Source organism: Erithacus rubecula (genome assembly GCF_903797595.1).
Source record: "Erithacus rubecula genome assembly, chromosome: 13".
Lineage (NCBI taxonomy): Eukaryota > Metazoa > Chordata > Aves > Passeriformes > Muscicapidae > Erithacus > Erithacus rubecula.
The window spans coordinates 1661525-1686849 of record NC_136665.1 but is presented as its reverse complement, the minus strand read 5'-3'; the positions used below and the strand labels follow the sequence as shown (position 1 = coordinate 1686849).

General features: G+C 40.1%; 2 protein-coding genes across 15 annotated transcripts in view; one reads left to right on the top strand and one right to left on the bottom strand.

The window, feature by feature from the left end:
• The window catches only part of LOC306807311 (uncharacterized protein), a 1031843-nt gene that overhangs the window by 137142 nt on the left and 869376 nt on the right, over positions 1-25325 (top strand). The gene's annotated exons all lie outside the window — the stretch shown is intronic.
• IQSEC1 (IQ motif and Sec7 domain ArfGEF 1) overlaps positions 5730-25325 on the bottom strand; it is a 261481-nt gene continuing 241885 nt past the window's right edge. For 7 of the 14 annotated variants that reach the window (XM_079317383.1, XM_079317384.1, XM_079317375.1 and 4 more), the window contains 8 exons: positions 24569-24735; positions 22839-22978; positions 21368-21397; positions 20102-20227; positions 18710-18809; positions 15464-15625; positions 14068-14244; positions 5730-6451 (listed from right to left, as the gene is read on the bottom strand). In XM_079317383.1, the coding sequence (XP_079173509.1) occupies positions 6438-6451; positions 14068-14244; positions 15464-15625; positions 18710-18809; positions 20102-20227; positions 21368-21397; positions 22839-22978; positions 24569-24735 (916 nt within the window). In that variant the 3' untranslated portion in view covers positions 5730-6437. Of the gene's footprint in view, positions 6452-7852; positions 7903-14067; positions 14245-15463; positions 15626-18709; positions 18810-20101; positions 20228-21367; positions 21398-22838; positions 22979-24568; positions 24736-25325 lie in introns of all 14 variants that reach the window. The other 7 variants (XM_079317372.1, XM_079317378.1, XM_079317382.1 and 4 more) reach the window with 2 other exon arrangements.

The window sequence follows — 25325 nt, the reverse complement described above, 5'->3', positions numbered from 1 at the left end:
AACAGAAAGGTGGCCTATTAAAAGATGCACCTAAAATGAAAAATTTGTGTGGTTTAAATATTTCTATTAGCTTGGTTGTGCTATGTTCTCTTCCAGGAATTTTATGTTACCAAAATACAGCAGCAAAAATCACTAAGAAGGGTAAAAATCCAGAAAGATTCCTTTGGAAAAGGTGTATTCAATGCAGCTGTAACACAGGGGGAAGTTGAATAAAACACTGCACAACTATTAAAATAAAATAAATATATGCTGAAATACTATACCTGCTTTTATGAAACTCTGAATGAAAATCAATCATTAAGGCCAACTAAAGTTAAGTAGAATTCATTGATTGTTAAGTCAACAAAAATCTGAAGAAAGATACAGACAAAACATTTAAAGTTCTTTGTTTTTCCACCCTTTTAATCTTGCATTTCTTTATTTCAAATTTAAAAATACAAAAACTCCTTGAAAAAGAACCTGCTGTTAAAAAGTTGCTATCTAGAAGAGCTTGAAAAGTTGTTTATTGCGTGACAACTCATTCCTGCAATCTGTGTGTGCACTGCCACGTGCAGACCTCTTGTCTTCTCAAAATATATTAAAATTCTACAATCCCAGTTTTTAAACTGGGAATAGAAGTATCAGTGAAGAACAGCTCTGCAAAATCTTCTCCTTCCACTAGAGGACGTTTCTATGGTACAGAGGCACTGGCCACCTTCTAAAGGGTACTGCAGCTCAAGGTGGCACAGAGGATGATGTCAGTGGGTACTTACCTATCAAAAATAAGCAACTGATGAAGATGCACATCCTGAAATTAACAGCTCTCTAGAAAGAGGCCAGAATTGACTAATCCCAGAAAATAATTCAACGATCTCCTAAAATTCATAGAAAACAGAAGCAAGCACAGTATTTAGTTTAATTGACAGTTGAGTATTAGCTTGGCCAGGCTTTTACAGACACACTACAATCCCCTGGGCACGCTGGAAATGCACAAGGGTGAGAACACAATGATTATCCCACAGGTGATTACCAAAGTCTAACTTCAGGATGCAGTTCAAATACTGGGAAGGCCACGTGTGGCAAAGGATCCTTCTGGCTGGAAACTGAGACACACAACAAACAGACAGGACAAGGAGTAACTGGGCAGTACTTACTCAGTAGTGGCTGAGGGGTCCAGGGCTCCCTGCCCGTGGGCACAGAGGCACTGCCAGCTCCTGGGGGGTTCCACTGAGCAGCCCAGCACTTGGCCCTGGCAAGGACTAATGGGGCCCTCCCCAGGCAGGGCAGGTGCCCTGGACAGGAGCTCCTGAGGCCACCTGGGGTCAGCTGGACACACAGCTCCTGGGCCAGAAGGTCTCAAAGTGTCAGCACTGGCCAGGGATCAAGGGGTTTGGCAATTGTCCACCAGGGCCTCTGCACTGCCTTCCTGTCTGTCTGCACACCTGGCTGCTGGAGCCACCGTCTCCCTGTCTGCACATCTGGGTGTTGGATTCAGTGTCTCCCTGTCTGCACATCTGGCTGCTGAAGTTACTGCCTGTCTGCACATCTGGCTGCTGGAGTCACTGTCTCCCTGCCTGCACATCTGGGTGCTAGTCACTGCCTTCCTCTCTGTTGGATTCAGTGTGTCCCTGTCTGCACACCTGGCTGTTGGACCCATTGCTCTTTAGTGACTCTAGAACTGAATTTATTACAGCACCACCACACCAATACAAGCTGAGTGAGAAGTCACAGACTCCACTCACCAGCTCCACCACCTGATCTTCAGTTCCTGGCCCCTCTGAAGTGAGCAGCAGAAATCCCTATGCCTCAGAGGGGCCAGGAGATCATTGGAAGGAATTTCCTTCATTTCAAATATGAAGAGTTGAAGCTCTGGGATTGCACAAAATGAGAAACAAAGAGTTTTAAATGATTTATTTGATTTCTCCACATGATCACAGTTATAGTTTTACATCAATAGGGTCTGTTACTACTTACAAACAGAATGCATATTAAAATGAAAGCACTCCTTTCTTCCCCAGAGTTACAAAAGGGGTCTCAAGCCTCCCCAGAACAGAAGCTTCTTGTAAGCATAATGATTTTTGAAGTCTTTAACAGTCTGCATTCAAGACCTAATTCTAACACTTTAATACAACTCAAAGCTGATTTAAGTTCCTAGCAGGAGATAGGCAACCTCAAAGTGACTGCAGACTTATAGTAATGCTAATTTACACACTATGTACAATTTAGAGAATTCTCCATTCCCCCGACTGGTCCCATTTTCACCACCCCCTTTTCTCTTTTCCAAATTGAATCTTGTTATTGGTTCCACTTTTCTTTGAAATATATACACGAGAATCCATTTTGCAGGCAAGAAGTGCGATGGTATTTTACAAGGGAACAGCAAAATGCATGCTTAACTGCAGAAAACACACAGCTTCATATGGAACAGCAAGTCAACATCTAGAGATTCAGTGTTTAAATATCTGCTGACTGTCTTTCAGCTCATTTTATCAAGAAACAAGAGGCTTCTGCTGCATGCAGTACATGATGGGAAAATCATTCTACACTGTATGTTAGACTTTTTCTTTTTTTAGCAATACAAGACGCACATTATATTAGGATGAACTTTGATTTTTTGGTTTTTACATTGTTTTGCATTTCATTTTTAACTTAAAATAATAAAAACCCCCAAATATATATTTGATTGTTGTCCCAGAAAAGATTTGTTTTTGCCACACCTTCATTCTTTACATTTCCCTTTCATTTGTTCAAATCAGCATTACTGCTTTGCCACATTGCTTATGGGAAGAGAGAACCACAGTCACTTCATGCACTTCTGTACCAGTTTGTAATTGGCAATGGCATCTGAGAAAAAAACCCTCTCCATTCTACTCCTGCCTGCAGGCTGAAGAATTCATTTTAATTCATTTTCTTAATCCCACACTGTGTTAAGTACTGGAATTCTCCTATTCTAGGCATGACCCACACTGCTCTAAGCAACTGTTGATCAAGGACAGAGTCAGAGAGGTTTTACTGCAACCCTAAACAAGCAGCAAATGTCTGGAGACTTGTGCTGACACCAAGACACGTTTGGTTGGGGTACACAGAAACACACAGTCTAAGAAACAAAACAGAACAAAATTAGGAAAAAGTCAAGTCCACTGTTTCTCCTCCTTGGCTTGAAAAAACAGAATTTCCAAATCCTGTGCTCTCCCGTGACCAGTTTTGGTTTCTAACCAGCCTCCAAATAATCTGTGATTTCACAACCCCCACATCAAATCTGTGACTTCACACTGCCCCACACCCAGGGCAGGCTCAGCCTCCTCCCCAGTGTCCATGGAACCATGTGGAAATGTTTCTGTGCATGCACGTTTGTGACATCTCCTCAACACTTTGGTTCACAAATACATTGATTGCACATGGAAAATCAGTGGTCAGGCATTAAACTGTGGCTTACGGTTTAAGTACAGAATATTTATATGTAACTCTAATTTAAATGAATGAAAGGGTTTTTTCAACATAAAGCAAATGCGGATCTGGGAGATTGAACAACTTCAGTGTTAATCAACACAGTGAGTCAGATTTTCCTCTCCACTGCTACTGCATCTTCTGCCTTTATTCCACAATACAGAATTTTACTTTCATTATGCCTCTGCATCTGAAACAAGTACAGATTGTCACCCAGTGAAGAGGATCTTTCTCACCTCTGCTTTAATTAAAAGATGCGGTTTCTGAGAGATGTTTGCACCTAAATGGTTCTTTATCTTTTCTGGAACAACCTATAAATTACAGTTAGACTCTACTATTGGTACAGATGTAGGAAGAAAAGTCTACATATTGAAATATGTTATCACTTTACTTCAACTAATATCAACAGTAACACTGATATATTTTGCAATTATACAATATGTAGAGTGTAGCCTCACACTAATAACATTAGATGACATGCAGACAGTTCTACTTTCCCTTATAAGAACAGTATATATTTTTTAAACTGCAAGGAACAGAGCCTCAGGGGACCCGGGCGAGCCCTCTTAAGCCAAGCCGCAGAATTTAGAACAGAGTGAGTGATACAGGAAAATAATAATCACTTGTTTTCTTTTTATGGAGATCATTCCGAGGAGAAGGAGCAGAAGGGGAAAACATATTGCACATGTGTGAAACAAACGTGGACTGCTGGAAACAAAAGGCTAAACTCTAGATTGCTGTATTTGCTCTCTGTGGAGGTGAACAAAGTGCTCAGTTTGCAGTTTTGCTGGTATTGTGGTATCCATGGTATGAAAGGGAAAAAATGACTGAACCTCTCCCATCCTCCCCACGCTAGATGAGCAAGCCAACGTGACAAGTCACTCTGTTGCTCCCATGCCCCCCTAATTTGGGATGCTGTTATTACTGTTACACAGAAACCCGACTGGTTGGAGCTGTTATTACTTTTACCCATCTCTTACTGGAACTTTTTGCTCATCCTCTTCAAGGTTTGCTTTTAGGCTGGTACAGTTTTGCAGTTGTGATTCCTTTGTCTCTACTGTTTAGGTGTTAAGTCCTTGCAGTGGCTCAAAGTGCTGAAACTACAAAGTAGGCGCCATGGATAACTTTGTACAGCATTTTGGGATACAAATTGTAGAGAAATTTGCAAATGGTTTGGTTACAACACATAAGCAACAACAGCACAGCCTATTTTTATGTGATGTCTTGCAACTAACTGGACTATGGAAGGGAGGGTTTGAGCATAAACTCAGCCTGCTGAGTGCTGGGTGCTTCGAACTAACAAATGTGATGAGTAAAAATGGTAAAGCCACTTCGTTGCTAGCACATGGCTACATGGAATTACAGATTTTTTTCTTTTTAATATATATATATATATATAAAAAAACCCCTATACTAAATTCTAAAACAAACCTTCAAGTTTTAGAGCACTTCCACTGGAAACACTCTGGACTAGAATTCAGCTTCGTTGGGGGTAGAAATGAGAAATTATGGTGAACAGGAACCAAAGTAGCTGAGAAGGATGGAAGTTTGCCATTTTCATGTTTGAGATGAATGTTTTTGCAGTGCTTACATGCACCTGGCGGAACTCTTCCCGTGTGCTCGTTCAATCCATATGCTTACAAAAGAAATGTGGATCATGTAAATTCACAGTTATCACAGCCTTTAAAGTGTCTAAGAAACTTGTGTGACAAATGCTTGGAGGCGGCCCCTGGTAAGTGGGCACCCTCCATTGCTACGGAATAATTACTGCATCCTAACGAGTTTGCTTACCTGAAATAGCAGAGCAGCTCTAATACTGATTACGTATGATATCATCGTGTTAATAAAATAAGGATTTATACAAAGCAGTATTGGACTACAACATTTAAATGCTATGTTACTTGGCACATTTAGTAATGATTGCTTAGAAATCTTAACAAGTCCGGGGGACTCGTGATGAAAATATTGAAATGTTTGAAATTGGTTTCTAACGTTTAATGTTTTTGGTCTACTCTTCCATATACTATTCATCTATTATACTGTCCTATCAAGTAAGTGGAATTCCTTGTAAAGTCTATATTGCTAGTTTTGTGGACTGAAAAAATTTCTTTCCAAGCACAAATGTTAACTATACAGTATATATATATATTTATATGTATATATTTATATTATATAAAGTTTACTTACGTACTTTCATCAACCATATCAGGTCTACTTATTTTTTTTTTTTTGCCCATTGAGAATAAAAGAGCAAGAATGCAACACTTGGTTCTGTCTCACTTTTTTTCCCATTTTTTTTCTCCCCATAGGCTAACTTTTCAGTATGCGTGTAAAACTGTCCAGGGGTTGGGTGTAAAAGGTAGCTTTCCTCAGATTCAGCAAGCAGCACGTTTTCAAGGCAAGTTTGGAAATATGACCTAACCGGATGGTGGTGAGCGTCATTCCAGTAAAACCAGGACGGCCTGGGCTAACCGGAACGCTTTTATTTAGTACCGGCGAGCCTCGAAGCTCATGGACGGCCTAAGGGTGTGGTGTGTTGCTTCCTGCAAGTGCCTGGTTCAAAACTAGAGTCACGAGGAGGCCTTTGGGCCTAGACTATGGTGCTGATGCCGCTGTGCTTGGGCTTGGCGCTGGCGGCGGGCGGCGGGGGCGGCCCGTGGTGGTGCGAGTGGTGCGGGCCGTGGCCGTGCGGCAGGAAGGGGCCGTGGCCGTGGCCGTGCTGGTGGTACGGGTGCGGGTGCGGGTGCGGGGGCGGGTGGTAGTGGTGGTGGTGGTGGTAGGGCGGCGGGTTCTGGTGGCAGTAGGGGCCGTGGTGCGGGTGCAGAGGCGCCGCCGCGCCCTCGGCGTGGTGCGGGGGCTGCGGGGCCGCGTGGCTCTGGCTCTGGGACGGGGCCTTGCCCCTCTTGCTACCGAACAGGGACCCTAGGAGGGAGGAGGAGTTGGGCATAGTCTGGTGAGGGCGAGATGGACACTCTCGGGTTGATGTAGCTCTTCGGCGCATGTGAGGACTGCTAATGATGGACCCCTAAAAAGAAATTAATAGAAAATAAAAATTAAAAAAAAAATCTTGAAATGTTCAAAAAGGAAAAAAAAAAAAGAAAAAAAAAAATTAAAAAAAAGTTTGCACTGACCCACAAACTCCTCCTTTAGGGTTTGCATGGGTGGAGTATGTTAAAGAGCTCTAGAGAAAATTTTATCTCCACCTTCCTTCCCTAAGTTGCCAATGGGGCACTCGTGCCCTTCTTGGGGGATGTCAAGCACTGAGTGATTTTCTCTCAGTACTTTGACATCAAAAGATATGACTTTGAATTTAAAAAAATGTCACGGAAGAATAACATATGATACAAGACCTACGAGTGTGTTTTTAAAGGCAAAATACATTTTTAAATACTGCAAAAAATACCGTAGTTGCTTTTCTACCACACACGCTAAAAAAATAAAGCTACATTAAATTCAGCCTAAATAGTTGAACATACAGCAGCAAATACTGCAGTTACAGTTCAGATTTTAAAATGGTATTTAAATCTTTATTTATAGTAGTTTTCCACTACTATACATGACAGTGCTGCTTCTTAGGCCTAGTTCTGCATTTTGTGTTAAATGGAACCGTACCATTTTTGCCACTAAGATTTCTATATGCTTATATTATTCTGACCTGTGGTCCAATATTCTCTGTTATTTAGACTGAAATTTAGTTGCTGGAAGTTCTATTTTTAAAGACTCATGGGGTACAACAGTACTTAGGCAAAGTGTGCTAGATTTAAACTGCAATCTACCTAAAGCAAACATAAAATAAAATAAAAAAGAAAAAAAAAAAGAGAAAAAAAAGAAAAAATCTGCAAGCTGAATTCAGAGACATGAACAGTATATATAAATGGTTTGAAGATGAATGAAATCTCATGAAATCCACATTGAATTCACCTATCTGAATAATTTTTTTATCCTCCCATGCCCTATCTGTGCAATTCCATGGTGTCATGACTGCATACATTTAGCAATTGAACTCGAAAATAAGCAATGGGGATGGTTGAGCATGACAGTCAATAGTTGTAGCTAAATATCAGACAGCAAAAACAGTGTACTTGGTAACAAAGAGCAAGTGAGCTTTTAAGCTGGGACCAGACTGAAATGGTGGCAAAAGGACACATCATATCCATTTAACCATGCTTGCAGGAACAAAGGGAACAAGGTTAGCTCAAACCAAAAATGGCATTGCTCTAAAACAAGCTGTCAGTGCTTTGTAAGCTGGAAGAATACAGAGTGAGTAGCCTAGGCATGCATTTTATTCGTGGCAGGCAGGTTATATATATATATATATATATATATGTTAGAAGAAAAAAGAGCAAAAAAATATGTATGTATATAAAAGAAAGGTTTGAAATGCACATCATCACATCCAGCTAGACATCGGGAACTTCCTACTTACTTCCATATTGCTGTCTAGCGATCCTGCACTGCTGCGTCGCCCACGCTTGCCTGCCCAGGACATGCAACAGCAGAGATTAGAGACTGCGACACGACGGCGCCCACGCCGGCCACACAACCCCACAGCTCTAGGGCCAGCAGGGACAGCACCTCCCTGCACCTGCCTGGGCTTTCAGGGGCTCAGTGGGAATTTGGAGAGTAGTGGTCGTTGTCGTTGCTGGGAATCGACTGGAGCGGGGGGGTGGGTTTTTGTAGATTTGCACAATTCTTGAAGTGCGTGTGTTCTGAGCAGGTTTAGTGCTGTGGTTGTGATGCTGAGCAGCAATGATTTTAAAGGGTTTTAATCGGCCATGAAGGTTTTTGTTTTCTTTAAACATTGAGATGTACTTGTGGCATTAACTTAAAGGCAAAATTTAATGCTGAAATACTCTGAACTTCAGTGTGGAGCACTGTGAGGGGCATCAGTTTTATCACTTCATTTGTTTTATCACTTCATCGGTTTTATCACTTCATCAATTTTATCACTTCATTGTTTTTATCACTTCAGTGATACCAGTTTTATCATTTCATCGATTTTATAATTTCAATTTCAGCTTTGAACCTCAGTGGATTTCATACAATCTTCTTTCATGTGGTTTAAAAAAAACTAAACTTAATTTTTGATTGGTAAATCTGGAATCTGTCTTGACATTATGGTTAGATTTTGTTTGTTTAGCTGTGCAGTGCTTTATCTTTAAGCATGTTGGATTTGTACTCCAATAGTCTCAAATTGCAAAGATATTTGCCTAAACCCACAGGTGAAACTCCAGACTCTTTGCCTAAAGTGCCAGAACACCTCAGTGGCTGTTTAGGACACAGGATCCCAGATTTTCTTTGTCACTTCACAGCAGAGAAAATCTGGCTGGAGTGGAAATAGAGATTATTATAGGATAGCTTGTGGAGCTTTGTTTTGCGAAGTTTCAGAATACTTTCCTGACAGGGTATAGAAACAAAGCTGAGCTTTGAGGAGCCCTCAGGTGCTCAGAGCTTCCCTAAAATCTGCAGGGCTCTAGAAACCAAAGCTTTCTCAGCCTCTCTCCTTGCTTTCCTGCAAGGCCAAATATCAAAGACAAATCTCCACCCTGCATTGGCACATTGCTGCCTTCAGAATCTTCTACTCTGAGAGGTGGTTTTGGGGGAGAATGTGAGGATTTCAGCATCACTGAATGACGTACCCTCATCAGAGGCACCCCAAAAGCACCTGGGATAAGAACTAGGGAGCACTGGAACTGCTCACAAGAAAACTCAGAATACCCAAAGGATCAGTATGATCAAAAACTACCACCTGCTGGATTCATAAGCATAACATTGAGCTGGTCACAGGACAAGTTTCTCTTAAGAGCTACAGTCCCAGGCTACTGGAACATTTTTCCCTCTTATAAAGAGTTGCTCCCCAGTACAAACCCCTCTGCAGTGACATTAAATTGAGGGGAAGGCGTCTATGGTCAAGGTGTTGTGTTTGACTTGTAAAATTTGGAATTTGGAACAATTCCCCTGGATAGGCTCTTTGTCAAAAGCTCTCTACTTCATCTACAGCCAAACCAGAGCTGTGCTATCTTACAAGCCCCCCAAGAAAAACTGGGCTTGATAATCCCTTATTTTGACTCCTAGTCAGGCTTTGATATTTTTCTGCTCTGATAACAGGATTAGTACTGATTAACACTCCAACCACTCTTGCTTGCTGATGCAAACACACTGCGGCAGCCACCTCGGAACTTAGCAGTCAGGCTTGCAAATAAGACTGAGAGCTGACACGGGGCATTAAATGTGGCCAAAAATGAAGGGAAACACAACAATCCAATGCCTTTTGCATATGGCAGGAGTCACAGTCTGATCAAATAACCATGGACACAGTAAATACGGACAGAGAGCGACAGATGGAATTTTGCTCAGAATAACTTCAGGGCAAAGTAGTACTTGCAAAGCCAAGAACAAACAGAAAAATCCTACTTAAAATGCCTGTAATTTCCCTCAGATAGGCACCATTGCTGTACAGAGGCTTCATTCATTTTCTTAAAAACAAACTGAACCAAATTCTGTGCTGACATGCAGTGTGATGGGAAGGCTACTCAGTAAAACCCCTGGAGCATTCCCGCTGCCAATGTGAGTTTATTCCAGACTGTTTCCTGGTCTTTGGGATGGCATCCCATCCCAGAAATGCCGCCCTTGAGCTCCAGCCTTCACATGCATCTCAGGGAAATGGTTACTCTCAACTAGAATTGCATCTAAGCATGTACTGGCAGGATAATTAGCAGTTGTGGTATAAAGCAAGGTGGCACTTATCAATTCTGAAGATTAGTTTTGCTTAATATATTATGCTTACTTTAATTTTTTAAGGCTGCTAGAGCAAGCTTTAATTTATTTAATAAAATTAAATTTCAATTAATTTAACCTTATCTCTTAGATATGAATATTCCTTGTAAGAAATATCTTTAACTTACACAAGTGTACGACCCATATATGAACATGCATTATATGGAGCTAAGGATATTTCAAATTTATAGTAGAAATATGAAGTGATTACAAGATTTTTACATACATGAACATGCCAAAAGAAAATTTAGTTTCATTAATAAAAGCCATTGCACCTTGCAGAATGGATGTGGGCAGGACACATCACAGGATGTGTGGTGATCTCACAGCTCAGGCTGCAGATCAGCTCAGTACATGGGAAACATTTCCTATTGCTGCTCTGTAGTTCTTGAGACTCTTCTGGGCCAGTGAGGTAATTGATAACTAAACACTTATTATGATCTAGCTTTGTGTGTCTTGGGGATAAAAGTTTGGAAAAATGTTTTAATTATATAACTCTCTCGAGTCATTAAAGAGACCACTTTTGGGGAGGGAAAGACTCTTTGTTACCTTCACATTTTCATCTTGTTTTCTGTGTGAAACAGGTACAGTCTTAAGATCTCACATTGAAACAGAATTATTTTAATCCTGGAAATACTTTTTGTTTTGGTTTGCTTTTGAAGCTTTTTTGGTCTGTGGCTGTTTTAGACAAGCCCAGCTCCCAGTAACAGGAACCACTGTACCACCCTCACTTGGGCAGTACTACCTGGCTGTGCCAGTTGTGGAATACTGGGGCAAACAAGAAAACTGTAATTTTTAAACCAGTTCAGTGTGTAAATATTATTCCCACCTTACAGTTTAGGGATGTGGGAATAAAGTTTGAATTCCACTGCAAACTCAATGTAAAAGCACTGGGTCCCCCAGCACCTCAAAGTAGCAGGAATTCAAATTAAAGAACCTAAAATCAGTCCAGAAAAGTGGGAGAGAAACAGAATGGGAAACACCAGACCAATCCTTCCTGCTCTCCTTTAGTGACCAAATTATTCTTTCTGTGGAACAGTGGCCATGAAGGGACATCACAGTCTTACCATCTTTCTGTAAACTCATAAAACTCAGCTTTAGATGCATTAAAATTTGTCTGGCTTCTAATATTTTCATATAAATTAAGAATTTACAAGTCTGGAACAAATAAATTCAGCTCTTTCTTGACTATAGCTCAAGAATGTGCAATAAAATGATACATTTCTCTTTAGAGAAAAAGCAAGCCCTAAATATTTTTTACCTATTTGCATTACAGATCACTTGGATGCCACATTCTATTTTACTTTCCACGGGAAGAACTGCCAATTCCCCAGGAACAACAGCATCTCTCAGATGAAGAGACCCTCAGCACACCCTTTCCACAGCTGGGAGCTGAGCTGGTGTGGCAAAGGCATGGATCCACCCTCAGGAAAGGATTCCTGACGCACAAATCCTGCTCTTCTGTGCATTTACAGCTTAGGAAGCAGAATCAGTCAGGGTGGCAGCATTTGTTAGATCTCAGAAGCTTCTGAATCCTCACTCAGAGAAATTCAAAGTCACTTTCCACAGCCTCCATTTACTGGGATGTCTGGGGGACAGCAATGGATTGTTTTCCTAAATGGTTCTGTCATGTACCTGGGCAGCCAAATGCTGTTCAGTCACATTTCCCTTCACTGAATATACAGCTAAAATTTTGGGTTTGCAGTGTTCATTGGACATTTACCTGCCTTCCTGCATAAATAATGCAACCAGGGCATTTTCTCATGTTTGTTAGATTTATTTCTGATTAAATGTAGAAAGGATCTCTCCAAAAATCCAGTTTCCTACGGGCCCACACACTCCTGCTCCTCTTCTTTGTTGATCCTGTGTTTCATCCACAAAAGGATTTGAAGCAACCTAACTCAGTCCTATTTCAGAGAAGCAATTTAATATGGGATAATCACTGGGGTGCAGTATCTTCCTAATTGAGAGAGATTTCTTTGCTTTTCTATGGATCACCTCTCCCACATTAAAAATAAAATGTCTCACATGCAAGCTATTCCCCAAGAGAAGGCAGGAAAGATATGGATCATATCCCTGAAGGCACTCTACCAAGTAACAAAGCAAATAACAGGCTGGTAATTTCTCAAGTCAGTTGCACTGCACAAGACCAAACAGAAGCTCTCCATAATTCTCAGCTATTTCAAGTTAAAATTAAGTTTAGTTGGGTTTAACAAAGTCATTGATAAACCCTGCAGTTTGTGAGTGATTTCTACTTTTTGTCATGGATAAAGGTTATTTTCAGTAATAAGCATGCCAGTTGTAGGCATGCCCTGTGAAATATGTCTGTGATTATAAATGCTGGTTTGTTGAATTAAACCCATAATATGAATTCAAATATATGGCAGTGTTTGAAAGAGAGAGATGAGTAATTCTGATGGAATGAAAAAAATAATCAGAAATCACATTTAGGGGTACAGATACCCACTGAACTCACATATTAACAATATGGTAGTTCTCGTTCTAATGAAACAAAACCAAAACAACAGAAAAGGATGATGAAGTATCCTCAAATCTGAGATAAGAGTGGTGAAGACTAGGGCTTGATCTAAAATCCACTGGAGCCAAGCAAGCACCAATATTCAACTTCAGCCTGATTTTGGATCAAGGGCCTAAGTCTTTTTAATGAAGCACATGGAGATGTGAGTATGAAAGCCTAAACAGAGAAGAAAAGAATTGAAAGAGCTCACTCTCTACATATTTGTATGCACATACATATACCCACAAAACACAGGCTATCATTTCAGTTCACAACAATTTTATTTATTGCAGCATAGCTAAAATCTCTTCCTTAGTTAAAAGAAAAGGAAATAGGTAAGTAGCATCTACTACCAAAGATATACAGAATATTGAAATTAAGACTATGCTGCACATCACTGCAATTGAAAGAACAAAGCAGAGTATGCAACACAGCCTATGAACTAAAAACCAAATAATTAAAAAAAAAGTAGAGCTGCTACTATCCCTGGAAATCATTTATGAATAGTGGACGTGGTGTTCAGAAAGAGTTCTTGTCAGTGACAAGAATCTTTAACACTGTAAGGTTACATGGCTATGCCAGGTGTGAGGCAAATCATCAAAGAAAAGCATGCCCAATTTCCCCTGGCTTGCTTTGGGTAAAAATTCACACCACCACTATTTTCCAGTCTTTAATGAGTTAATAAAACTTAAGACACATCAGTGGCTTTGTGGGTTATCAGCATTCTTGTCCACTAGGGCTTCTTTGGTTCTATTGTCAAGAGAACTTCACAACAACCTCTTTTTGCAGGAATTAGGAACTGTGTCTGAGTTACAAAACAAGAAAAGAGCATCAGGGACACACTGAGTTACACAGCTCTAGACAGAATTTAGTAGGGCTTCACTCAATTTCATTCATCCAGGTGGTAACACAGGTACACTTGAGCACAGAATACACAGAGAGCTTTCCTTCCCTTTCTAGGCCTACTCTATGAGGGGGAAAAAGCAAAGGAGATGGAAAAAAAAAAAAAAAAACAAGAAAAACTAAGTGAATTATTGCTAGCACAAGTCAATCACTTCCGTTTGATTAAAACCTTACAATTTTTCCTCTGTCTTCACTGTCCTTTAAAAGTTTCTACAGCAACCTACAACAGCTTAAATGCTTTCAAACAATGGCAGCTTAACAGAAAACAAGGGTAAAAAAACAAACAGAAATTAAGCACGGGCCGGGTGGGGTGGGGAGAAGGAGCTATTAGAAGTGTGAGATTCCAAGAGCGCTATTTCTGGCGCGCAGAGCGAGGCGGGCTCTGCGGGCACGGTGGAGGCAGCTGTGCATGCAGAGAGCCAGGGAGGAGAGGCAGCGCTTACCTGCTTCGGACAGGTCCCGCAGGGAGGAGCTGAGCGCGCTCCGCTTCAGCCCCTCGCCCCCGGCGTAGCTGTCATCCAGGCACGCCCTGGGCAGCGTCCCGTTCCCGGAGTCCTTCTTCAGGCTGGAGCACTGCGACATGCTGGGGCGCACCACCCCCTTCTGCTTCTCCAGCTCGGCTGCAACACACACGGGGATGTTTACACTGCTGTTCATCGCCGACAACATCACTGTGGTCTGGAGGGGAGTGGAAGCCACACACACCCTCTACTGATGCCTTAAGATTTAGCTTTCATACTTTCCATATTTTCTGTATGCCTCAGTGTATAACTCTGAACTTCATATAAAGTGTTACAAGTTCTCCTCCCAGCTCAGTGAGACACAACAATCCTTTTCCAGCCCCAGAAAAAAGGACACGCTGCAGCTTCAGCCCCAAAAAGTGCAACCAGCGGCGAACTGGGGAGAGAGTCTGGGAGGGTGGGACTGCAGAACCTGGAGCTGGAATTGGACAATGAACCCCAAGATGGAAATGGAACAAAACTTTTAAAAGTGAGAAAACTCGTAACTCTTGAGTCCATCTTGGGTGTAACCACAGCCAGGCTCTTGCACTGCCCAAGGTGCATCCCTGGAAGGGTTTTTAATAAATCCCTGCTCTATTCCTTTAACTCTGCCCAGCCTTTGCTCCAGGCAGCCTCTCCAGGCATCCCTACCAAGAGATGGATGTGGATCAAGATCTCTTTTGGAAAAACAGGATAAAATTTCATGTTTGGACACTCATGGGGCTACTAGCAAAATATATCAGTTTGGACCATGGCTTCCTCATTGACTACAGGAATTGCAACATGTAAATGAAGCTTCCATGAAGCTTATTGGAAGGGCCATCATTGGGAACTTCAGTGTGAGGCAAATTACCCCTAAAATTCTTGCTTTAATTTATGATTCAAATCACAGATCCATCTGTCCTCTGTCCAAATTATCCCTAAAATCTTACTGGAATTTATAGTACAAATCATAGTTCCATCTGGTCTCTGTCCACATTATCCCTAAAATTCTTGCTGTAATTTATACTACAAACCACAGACCTAGCTCTCCTCTGTCCAAATTATCCCTAAAGTTTCTTACTGGAATTTATACCACAAATCACAGACCCAGCTCTGCTCTGTCCATTGTTATTTGTCCAGGATAAATTCCACTGCAGCTACACTGCAGTAAATAGGAGTCAATGAAGTCATCTGGGGCTTAAGGCATTATTGTTTTTTCCTCCTTCTCGAGGCAAAATCATAGAAAAACCCACATTATTCTTAACTTTTAAGAAGTTCTAATTGTTGTATACAAATTCAGAATTTTCTTATTTTGATTAGCTGGAAAATGCTCTATTATATGTACCTTTGTACTTACACTCTATTCTGTGCTTTTCCATTTCTTGAACTTCTGCAATCGATTCCCTCAAATCATCTGTAAACTTCTTCCTGTCCTGAGGATTTGGTGCATTGAAATTTATGAGTACTTTGATATCTGCTCCTGGAACAGCTGACGTGAGCCGAATGCCATTGGGATAATCTGGAAGAAAAAGACAAGAAAAACTAAGCTCTGATAATTACAGTTACTTTTCTTTTAATAAAAATACCCATCAAAACTGAAAGCTTTTTACTAATATTACCACAGAGGATACAAAGCCAGAGAAATAAAACTCTGACAGCACAAAATTAGAATAAAAATCTCTAAGGTACATTGGAACAGCTCAACAATCAAATACTGAACAAATATTGAGAGATATCTTTATGTAGCTGCTACCCTTAAGGTACAGCATATAATATATATGAAAAACTGCAGGAAAAAAAAAAAAGCAAGAAGCTAAGGGGATAATTTTTCTTTCATGAAACAGATCCCATGATCTACCTTACCCACTTGTGACCAAAGTTTTGCTTAGTGTAAAAGCTACTTGAAGACATTTCAAATGCTACAAATTCTTGTTTACTTTTAACTCACCATTTGCAGGAAGACAAACACACAAAGAGGTGCAGATTTAGTATTTCCTATTAGACTGTGTTCCCTGTACATCCTACTTTCCATTTTTTCCTTTTAAATAAAGTTAAAAGTATCTATGAAACCACATACTGAAAATGTAAAAGGACTGATTTGGTTTTTCACCCTTCTTTTGACCCATATTATGGTCTTTTAATAATAAAAGGCACATTTTTCAGGAAACTGTCTACTCTTCTAGGTGTACCTCTGAAATTTTAACAGCTGGTCAAAAATATCTCCTGGGACAGAAGGCTCATTTACAGAAAGATACTCATAATGAAAATATGTACCACTGTAGAAAAAAATCACTCTTTGCTTGAAGCACAGACCTGGAGCAATGGGGTGTCAGCTAACCTCAATGTGTGCATTTTAACTCAATGTTTTCTTTTACTCAGCTGCCTTCCCCTCTTGGTTTGCTAAAGCTCTCAAATATTTACTTCAGTATTTGAGCCCAAGCTCAAGGGCTCCCATGTACTAAAACCTCCCTCCCTCAAGAGCCAGCAGATGAAGCGAAGCACTCCCCTCCCTCAAAGCCATGAGGTTTCAACAGGCTTCAACTATTGAGAGACCAGTGCATGTGCTTGACTTTTTTAGGGTACCTAAACTCCCAGATCAAAGCTGTAACTAAAAGTGAAGCAAATCCATTTACTATCCTCACTGAAAATGGAGCAATTGCTCCAAGGCTCAAATGGTCCTGTGGGGAAGGAGGGAGGAAGGATTTGGGAGGTTTGTGGGATTTGCTGTCAACACCTCACACAAAAGAACAGCCAAAGGGTCCCAGTGCTGGGCAGGCTCAGGTGGGATGTTGGGAACACTGGCACAGGGAATGAGCAAACAGCTCTGCATCACTCCAGGGGAAAGAATAAAAATGTTTACAAAACACAAGGAAACCTGGCAACCCCACAGTCACCAGGGCTGCCTCCACATACGAGCCATGAAGGAATTTCCATATAACAAACACACAGATTCTATTACCAGAGGTACTTCTCTGCACTGTATTGATCAAATATCAGCAAACCCTCACATCAGTATTTCTTGGTTTCAGTCACACTCTCTCCTAAGTTATCTGCTCCCCCTCTATATTTTGTTAGTGATTTTGACTGAAAATGGAAAATATACTTCCCTTTTGGCCTATTTATTTACTAGAGATATGTGACATTGTTTTCCCTTTTGGAGCTCATCCATCCCTCAACATAATTGACTTCTATCATTAAAAGTCAATTCTTCTATCACCAGTGCCAGTCATTTGTTCAACCTCACCAGCAGCCAAACCAATTTTTTTGTTGCTTCTGCTTTAGCAACACTGACTCTTATTCCCTTGAAACCAGGAACAGCTGCTCCACACAGAGTTATTGATGGCTCTGGCCAAAACAGCCCAAAGCTTGCTGGGGACAGGGGAGACCAAGAATATTGAATTTTACAAATCAAATGGTACAAATACTTATCTTACCCAACCAGAAAATTGTGCATCCTACTTAAGAGGCACCAATATTAGAGTACACTCTGTTCCCTGTTTCACTGCAGTGAATTCAACTCAGAAGCCCTCCTGAAATGCCTCAGTTAAAATGCCTCCAGTTTACTGGGAGGAATCCAATCCTTTACTTCTTGTTTCACTATAGAGATTTTAAAATTTATTTGATTAGTGTTTCTACTTAGCATGCTTGTATTTTTAAAATACATTTTATTTCACATGGCATCAGAGATCCTTCTATTTTTAGTAGAATCCAGGACAGATGCATTTGGCCTTCCCCTCCAAAACCGAATTTTTTATCACATAATGCATTCACGAGAGAGAGAGAGAGTGCATGTGTAAGCACAGAAATAATCTGTGGGCTACAGAGCTGCTGTGAGCTCTGCAAAACCTTCCCCTTGGAAATCTCCAGAGGCTTTGACTCAGTAACAGCAATGGATTTTTAGGGAGAACATTCTCAAGGACAAGACAAAACTAAGAATCTTCCAAAAAGCACAGGAACTACTGCAGCTCACACTGGGCTGGACCCAATTTATCAGGGGATGAAGATTTGGCCACAAACCATGAATTCAGTCAGGCTGTCTCCCTATGTACCACACCAACAACTCTGCTCTGCTGTCACTACTGATGGTGTATTTGGGCTTAGAAGCAGGATTTTAGTAAAGAATATTGGACTGATGCAGATTGTAAAAGACATAAACAAAAGGTGTCAGAAAATGGAAGTTTATGCTTTGGATTTAAATTTGAGGTAGTTTACATTATCTAGGCAAAGTTAAGCCATAAATCAGAAAAATAAATTTAATAGTGCTTTGAATTACAGATATCATTATAAGAGTCATTATTTATTATCACTCAGTTCCAGCTAACTGTACCACTGACTCAGCAACAGATGTGCTTGTTTCTTGACAATCCTTTTATTCTTTACAAGTAATCACAAACACATTTGGGGGAGATTTGGCTTCTGACTACAATAAAAAAGCTCTGTTTTATATACTCACAGCATCTTGTTTTAAACTTAAGAACTAAGTTAAGTCCATAGCAATTTTATTCCTAAACTCAGAATCAAGTCCTGTCCATCCCTTTCATTCACACAATTTTTGTTTTATTTCTGAACCAAATGGTCCTCTAAAAAGAAAGGAAATACTTACACTGGTTCTCAAAGAGAAGAACTTGCATTCCATAGAGGGAAAAGGACTGTCGAAAACTGTATGTAACAGAGTTCTTCTTCTTCTGAAAAATCTTGGTCACCTGAAAGGTATCAGATAAACAAAGTGAAATATTCCTTCTACCAAATGTGCCTGTGGAAAATTATTGCTCTGAAGAATTAGCAGAAGAAAAAACATTTTATTTAAAAGAAAGTTATAAATCTGTCTGAAAAAATGCACTTGCCATTTTTTTCCATTTTTTAAAATGCTATGCTGTATTTAATCTCCTGCTACTGAAAAAAACCAAAGCTCTGCAGCATCATCTGTCTAAAGCAGAAGGGTTAATATTTTACCCAGACACAAAGCCTTTGAGTTCTCTCTCCTCCAGAACTCTACTTCTTGAAACTCCAAAACCAAAAATAACCATGCATCCTTTCTATGCAAGCAAAACATGAAAATACCTTTAAGCTATCCTTAATTCCCCAAAATTTAGGTGCTACTACACTGACAAATTCAGTTTATATTATTCTCCAAACAGTTTGATAAAACTACTGATATCTGAGTAAGTAATAAAAAACAGCAGAAAACAATGAACCATCAGTTTCCACTCAAGCTCCCATTTACAACTCCTAGGTTATACTCAGAAGCAAAAGGATTAATGTTTTTTATTTAATTCCTGGTTTTAAGGTCTGCAGGTATGTAAAAACACACACACAATAAAATTGTGTATATGAGGTGTGCTTTTCCCCTAACAAAATATGAAATATTTAGTGTAGTTCTCAGTTCTCAGGTAACAGTCAAGTGCATTCCAAATGGAGTGCAACGAATTTTCCTATTTTTAGGAGTAAATCAACCAAACAATTCCAAGCTGTCCTGAGTTCTGTGTGTCTGCTTTTCAAAAGACTGGTCAAGTTAAAGTCTGTGAGGGTAAGTGCACACTAAAAAATAAAGTCAGCTGTAAAATCTGTTTCAACAGATCCTATTCCTATTTCAATGCACAAACAGATCTGGTTTTTAGAACATCTGGGGAATACAAAGTAGGATGTAATTTTGGTTTCCCACAAGTACCTTGAATTCATTATTCATTGAATAAATAATGTCTCTATCCTTTAAGGCAATGGGTGAACTGGAGGTGAGATTTTTTTTTCCCTATAAAAAAAGCTACTGCATCAAATACTTCCTTACAGAGTGCAGCCATCAATAAAATACTTCAGTTTAAAAGCAAATTATACAGAATTTAAAAAATTAAGATAGAAATCTCTACATCATCTCAGGATTATTGGAATGCAGGGTAACAGACATTTATTTTTAGGAATGCTCATGTACTTCTTTGCCTGTGATTTCATGGAGACAGGATTTCTGAATAGCTCATTCTCTCTGCCTGGAAATACATACCACGAGGAGATCATTAAATAAAAATATTTCTCGTTGGTGCAATCCAAGCTTCTGAGGTTTATTTGGATCTGGAACTTCAAACAGCCTACAGTAGCAAACAAGCCTCCGGTGGGGGAGAGAGAGCACCTGCAATAATACAAAAATTCATGGTTCATATAACAGCTTTCAGCCAAGAAAAAACATTTTTCATACACAGAATCTTTGTTTTTTAATACTTCAAATATTTTTACCTCTAAGCTCATTAGACCTTTTCATAAAAGGACCAACAAAAGGAACATGAAGAGTTTATGCCACAAACTTGCATCAGATTCAAACTTCATCAAAGTTCTCTAAAATGCTCCCTAACAGCCTGCATCCCATACAGATGGAAGCTCTACTGGGGATAGAGTTTTATTTTGTTAAATGATAGAAATGTGAAAGAACTTGAGATTAACCTGAGTAGAAGCTCAAAGCAAGAGATGGTTCCTTCCAGGAACATTTTTATTATCATTGGAAGAAAGGATGCAAAGCAGGTTTAGCTTTTGTGAGATGCTGTAGGTTGCTTTTTGTCAGCTGAGTTAATTCAATTTGTTCATTCCTTAATATCACCAAGAAAATGGTGACATCAGGACAAAGCAAATGCATTTTCAATCTGTCTTATTTTCTCAAGCCAGCAAGAAAATCAAGACTGAGTTTGGTATCTCTGAAGCTGCTGAGTGAGACTTAATTTCTTTCAAATGCAAATGATGAGAACACTGTTAACAACACCAAAAGAAATCCATAAACTGGTGCATTATAAGAACAGTTTTAGCTTCATTACTGACCATGCCTATAATTTAAATCTGGAATCAATATTTTCAATGTTCATCTACCATTCAGGAGTGAACTTTAACTGGCAGTATCTTTCCACAGTATCATTCAATTCTCAAATGAAGCAGAAAGAATAAACACATCACAGCTCAAATGGAAAGGTGAGATGCAAACTCTGATGTTAATTATTTGTTTATTCTTTACTGGCTAATTTCTATAGTGATAATAACATTTCAAATAAATAAAAAGTGTACTAAAAAGGTCTAGAAGACTCTTAAGCAGCCTCTGGGAAATAAAATTTTAAGAAAATCTTTATTCTTTGGGGAGTTTTTAATATAACACAATGAAAATGTTGCCTGAAAGAACATCTGTAATTTAAAATTTTAAAATGTAACAGAATGTCTTATTTCCAGTTTAGGAAAATGCTGCCAGTTACAATGACTATGAATTTTGAAGGAGTAGGAGAAAAATACCTACACAACCAAGTCCATGGTGCAGAGATCCAATCTACAGTAGAAAGACACATACAAGTTGATTAAACTTCAGAGAAACACAGAACTGTATCATAGCAAGTAAATACGGCACGCTCTGACTATGACTAAATGCCTATAAAGTAAAAACAAATAGAGCTATCAATAAAGACTCTTGCCTGTTTCCCTCATTTCCTTGCACACAGTTAAAAAGTCTCCCACCAAAAGAATCCTTCAAGCTAGGATCCACCAAGGGCATTGTTTTCTTAATCCCATTTAATTTACAAGGTCAGGATTAGTTTTAGGATTTGAATTGCCACATATCTGAATAAAAAAAGAAACATGGAAAAAAACCACCTCCCACAGAAGCCTATATATAAACCTAAATCCCCAATTACAGAAACAAAGTTTCATATTAAGTGCCTGAACACTGACTTCAGAATATTTATTTCCCGTCTTCTCAAAAATAGGTATAAGCTTCTGTAAAATTTTTGCTTTCTTTCTGCTGCTTCTTCAAAGAAATCTCCTCAGCACATGCTTTATTGGAAACAGACCAAAATTAGATTTTTGGTGGTCCCTCATTCCCTTCCCCCATCCCCTGACTAAGGCTTGTCTGAGAAGAGATTACAATTCAAAGCCCTTTAACAGTAATAGGGAGAATCTTGACATCCACATTCTTTTCCTCAAGAACAAATCCCCCAGCCCATCAGACCCTGCTGCAGTGAAGTTTTCTGGAGCTGAGAAAAAACAGATATATGGCTTGAAAACCATCCAAGTCTAGGGCTTTTTGGCTTTGTTCTAGGCTCTTTTTGTGACTACTGACGTGAAGGTTTGAATTCAGGAAGGCTGAGCATCCAGTGGTCCCTCTCCACATTAGTTACCTTTTCTAGTATGGAAAATACTGATCTTAAAACCTCCGTGCTCCTTAACTGGAGGCAAAATGTTGTGGCCTTTCTTTTCTCTCTCCTTTTCCAACAGATGCTTTGAAGATTGACATATATAGCAAGATATTTCAGGACTTTCCCCAGAACAATCTTATGTTTGGATGCTCAAACCCAGCATCAGAATCCCTGGGACCTGATTTCCAGATCTGTCCTGAGATAAAATGACCCCATGTCCCCTTAAAAATCCCAGGTCACGGAGACAGCTGAGCAAGATGCTGATGTGAACAGAACTTCTCTGTTACTCTTGTAAATTATGGAGCAATAACTAACAGTGCAAATTTTGAAATAGGGTTCTCTACAACATCACATTAACAAAGCACTTTGATTCTTCAGAAATAAACACGAGAACTGCCTAAAATGCAGATATTTCAGAATTGTGAAGCTTTACAAGAAAGGATTTTAAGACTCCTAACATCATCATGTCGCCCATGACTGAAAAAACAAAATTTATCAGTTCAGGATTTAAATCAACCTTACAGGGAATTATTGTGACAGTTTCTGCCCTTTGCCATTCCTGTCCCAGAGAGCACTCACCGGTTTCTTGCCCACTATGAGCTTCTCCACCTTCTGCACCTGAGACACGTGGTCCTCGTTGGTCTTCAGCTCGCGCTTGCGGATGCGCTCGTAGATCCCGATCAGCATCTCCCGCGGGATGTCCTCCCCATCATCCACCCCTGCAGGGCCAAGCTGCTGTTAGCAGGGATCTGATCACACTGCAGAGGATTAAACCTGGGCACTCTCTGTTCCACACTTTTGTTAGCAGGGATATGACCCACTCTGGCACAGGATAAAACCTGGGCACTCCTCTCTGTTTTCCTGCCCTCCCAGTGCTGCCTGCCTGCTGAAATTTGTGCTGGCTTTCCCCAGCTGCCAGCCAGTTCCTCCTGTGTGTCCTTGTGCTGCCTCAGCCAGGCAGAAGAAGCAGTGTGAACAGGATTTAAACACTGATTTTGGTCCAGAAGTTTGCTGTCCATACACCAAGACATTGATGAAGATCACCGAGGTTTGGAGATTTTTTTATTTTAAAACTCCCATCTAAAACTAAGACATAAAAAGGCTGTTTTCTTAAGGACTCTTTTTTTCTTTCACATTTCCTCTGTTCGGTATTAAAGCTACAATGAGTTAAATTCCTTTTTAGACACTAAAACCTCCATATGACATTCTCCTAGGAATGGGAGGAAGCAGAAGAACACCTCTGAGAGGAAGCAGAAGAACCACTTCATTTTGCCTCTCTCAATATTACTCAATGCTGTTCATGAAATGATTTCCTGTGTGAGAACGTTATGAATGCAGTAACATTATTTAACCAATATTTCCTGTAACATTTCAAAAAGGAACTAGTTTACTCTGGAACAACAAATCAACAAAATAGCCTGGATCCAATATTACTGTTTGCCATTGTGTGATTATCATTGGCATGCCATTCTAAAAAATGCCACAGTGTCTTGAATGCCTGATCCTGAATTTTTAATAGCAGTGAAAGGAGTCCAATTTCACCAAGTGACTTAAAGCTGAATTTTCTGGGGACAGGGAGACGCATGTCTCTTTTTTAAACAGGTTTTAAAGCAATAAACTCTTGCCTCCCATTCAGAAACAAACTGCTCCCATTAAAAAAACTGTGATAAAACACAAATTGTTTGCAGATAGAAGCAAGCAAAACCACCTCTGTTCTGTGCCACATGTCCAAGCCTTCCACAGCCCACCCCCTTTGTGATTTACAGCTGCAGCAAGGTAGCCTGTTACAAAAATGCCTGCAGTAACAAGAATTGCTGGCATGCCTGCTGGAGCTCAGAGAATGTGCTGTGGCTAACTCCATACATGTAACTGCAGCATTATGCTAAGAGATGCATATCAGGCCTTTGGAGTATTTGTGCATTTTACAATAAAATCTCAGCACTAACTTAAACTTTGCTAAGTTGAAACATCTGCTAAGCACAGGTTGTTCATTGCTGTCTTGTAACAATCTCAGGGAATAAAAATCACCAACCAGGACTTTCATTTTCAAGACCTGAAATTCCAGAACACCACAAGTATTTTGGTTTTACTTGTCCTAAAATGAAAGGTCCTGACAATACATCCATCCACCAAGAAAGACAAGATAAAAATGACAAAATATTACACAACGAATTCTGGTTTTGCTGTTACAGAAATCACTGAAGTCTGCCCAAATGGCAGCATGAAGTGTTGCCAGAAGACACAGAGTGTCCCTGCAAGGACAGTGCCAGGGAAGAGCTTTGAGGAGCTTTGCCCTTAGGATCTCTTACCCCTGAGGTTCTTGATGAAGTCCTCCAGCTTCATCTTGCGCTCGGGTTTGACGTTGGGGCTGTACATGTCGGTGTTGAGCAGGATGATGGCGAAGGCCAGGATGAAGATGGTGTCGGGGTTGCGGAACTGCCGCACCACGCCCGGGTTGCAGATGCAGTAGCGCTGGCTGGGAACACCAGGGGAGGCTGTCAGGGCTGGCACGTACTGCTACATTCACCAAATAACCCACCTGCTGCATTCCACAGCCCTAGCAAGCTACTGCTCCTTTTCCAGACACAACTTTAGCTTTCCATCCATGTTTTCATAAAGCAATCCTTGAACTTGCAAAGGAGTTTCTACTTCCACTGTAATTTCACTTACTACAATATCTTCTATATCCCAACTGATTTTGGCTAACTGCCACATGCTGATTTCCACCTTATCCTGCCCAGGATACACCTGTGTCAGTACAGATGAGTGACTCTTCTTTCTCTCACTGTTGTTGAAGTGTTTAATGACAAGTTAGGAGTATACATACCCTAAAAAGTGCATGGGCCTATAATTCCATATAAACTACTAAATCCAAATATATTCTTAGAGATGGTCAAAAATCCTGGAGTATTTTTTCAACTGATGCCAGAAAGAACTTGTGAGAAAGTTCTATTAATACAAATGCCACACATGAACAACATCAGCAAATGAAACTTCCTATTCCATAATTAGCAACCTCCCCAAACAAGACATATTTGAAAGTGATTGTAGCTCATGAGGACACTG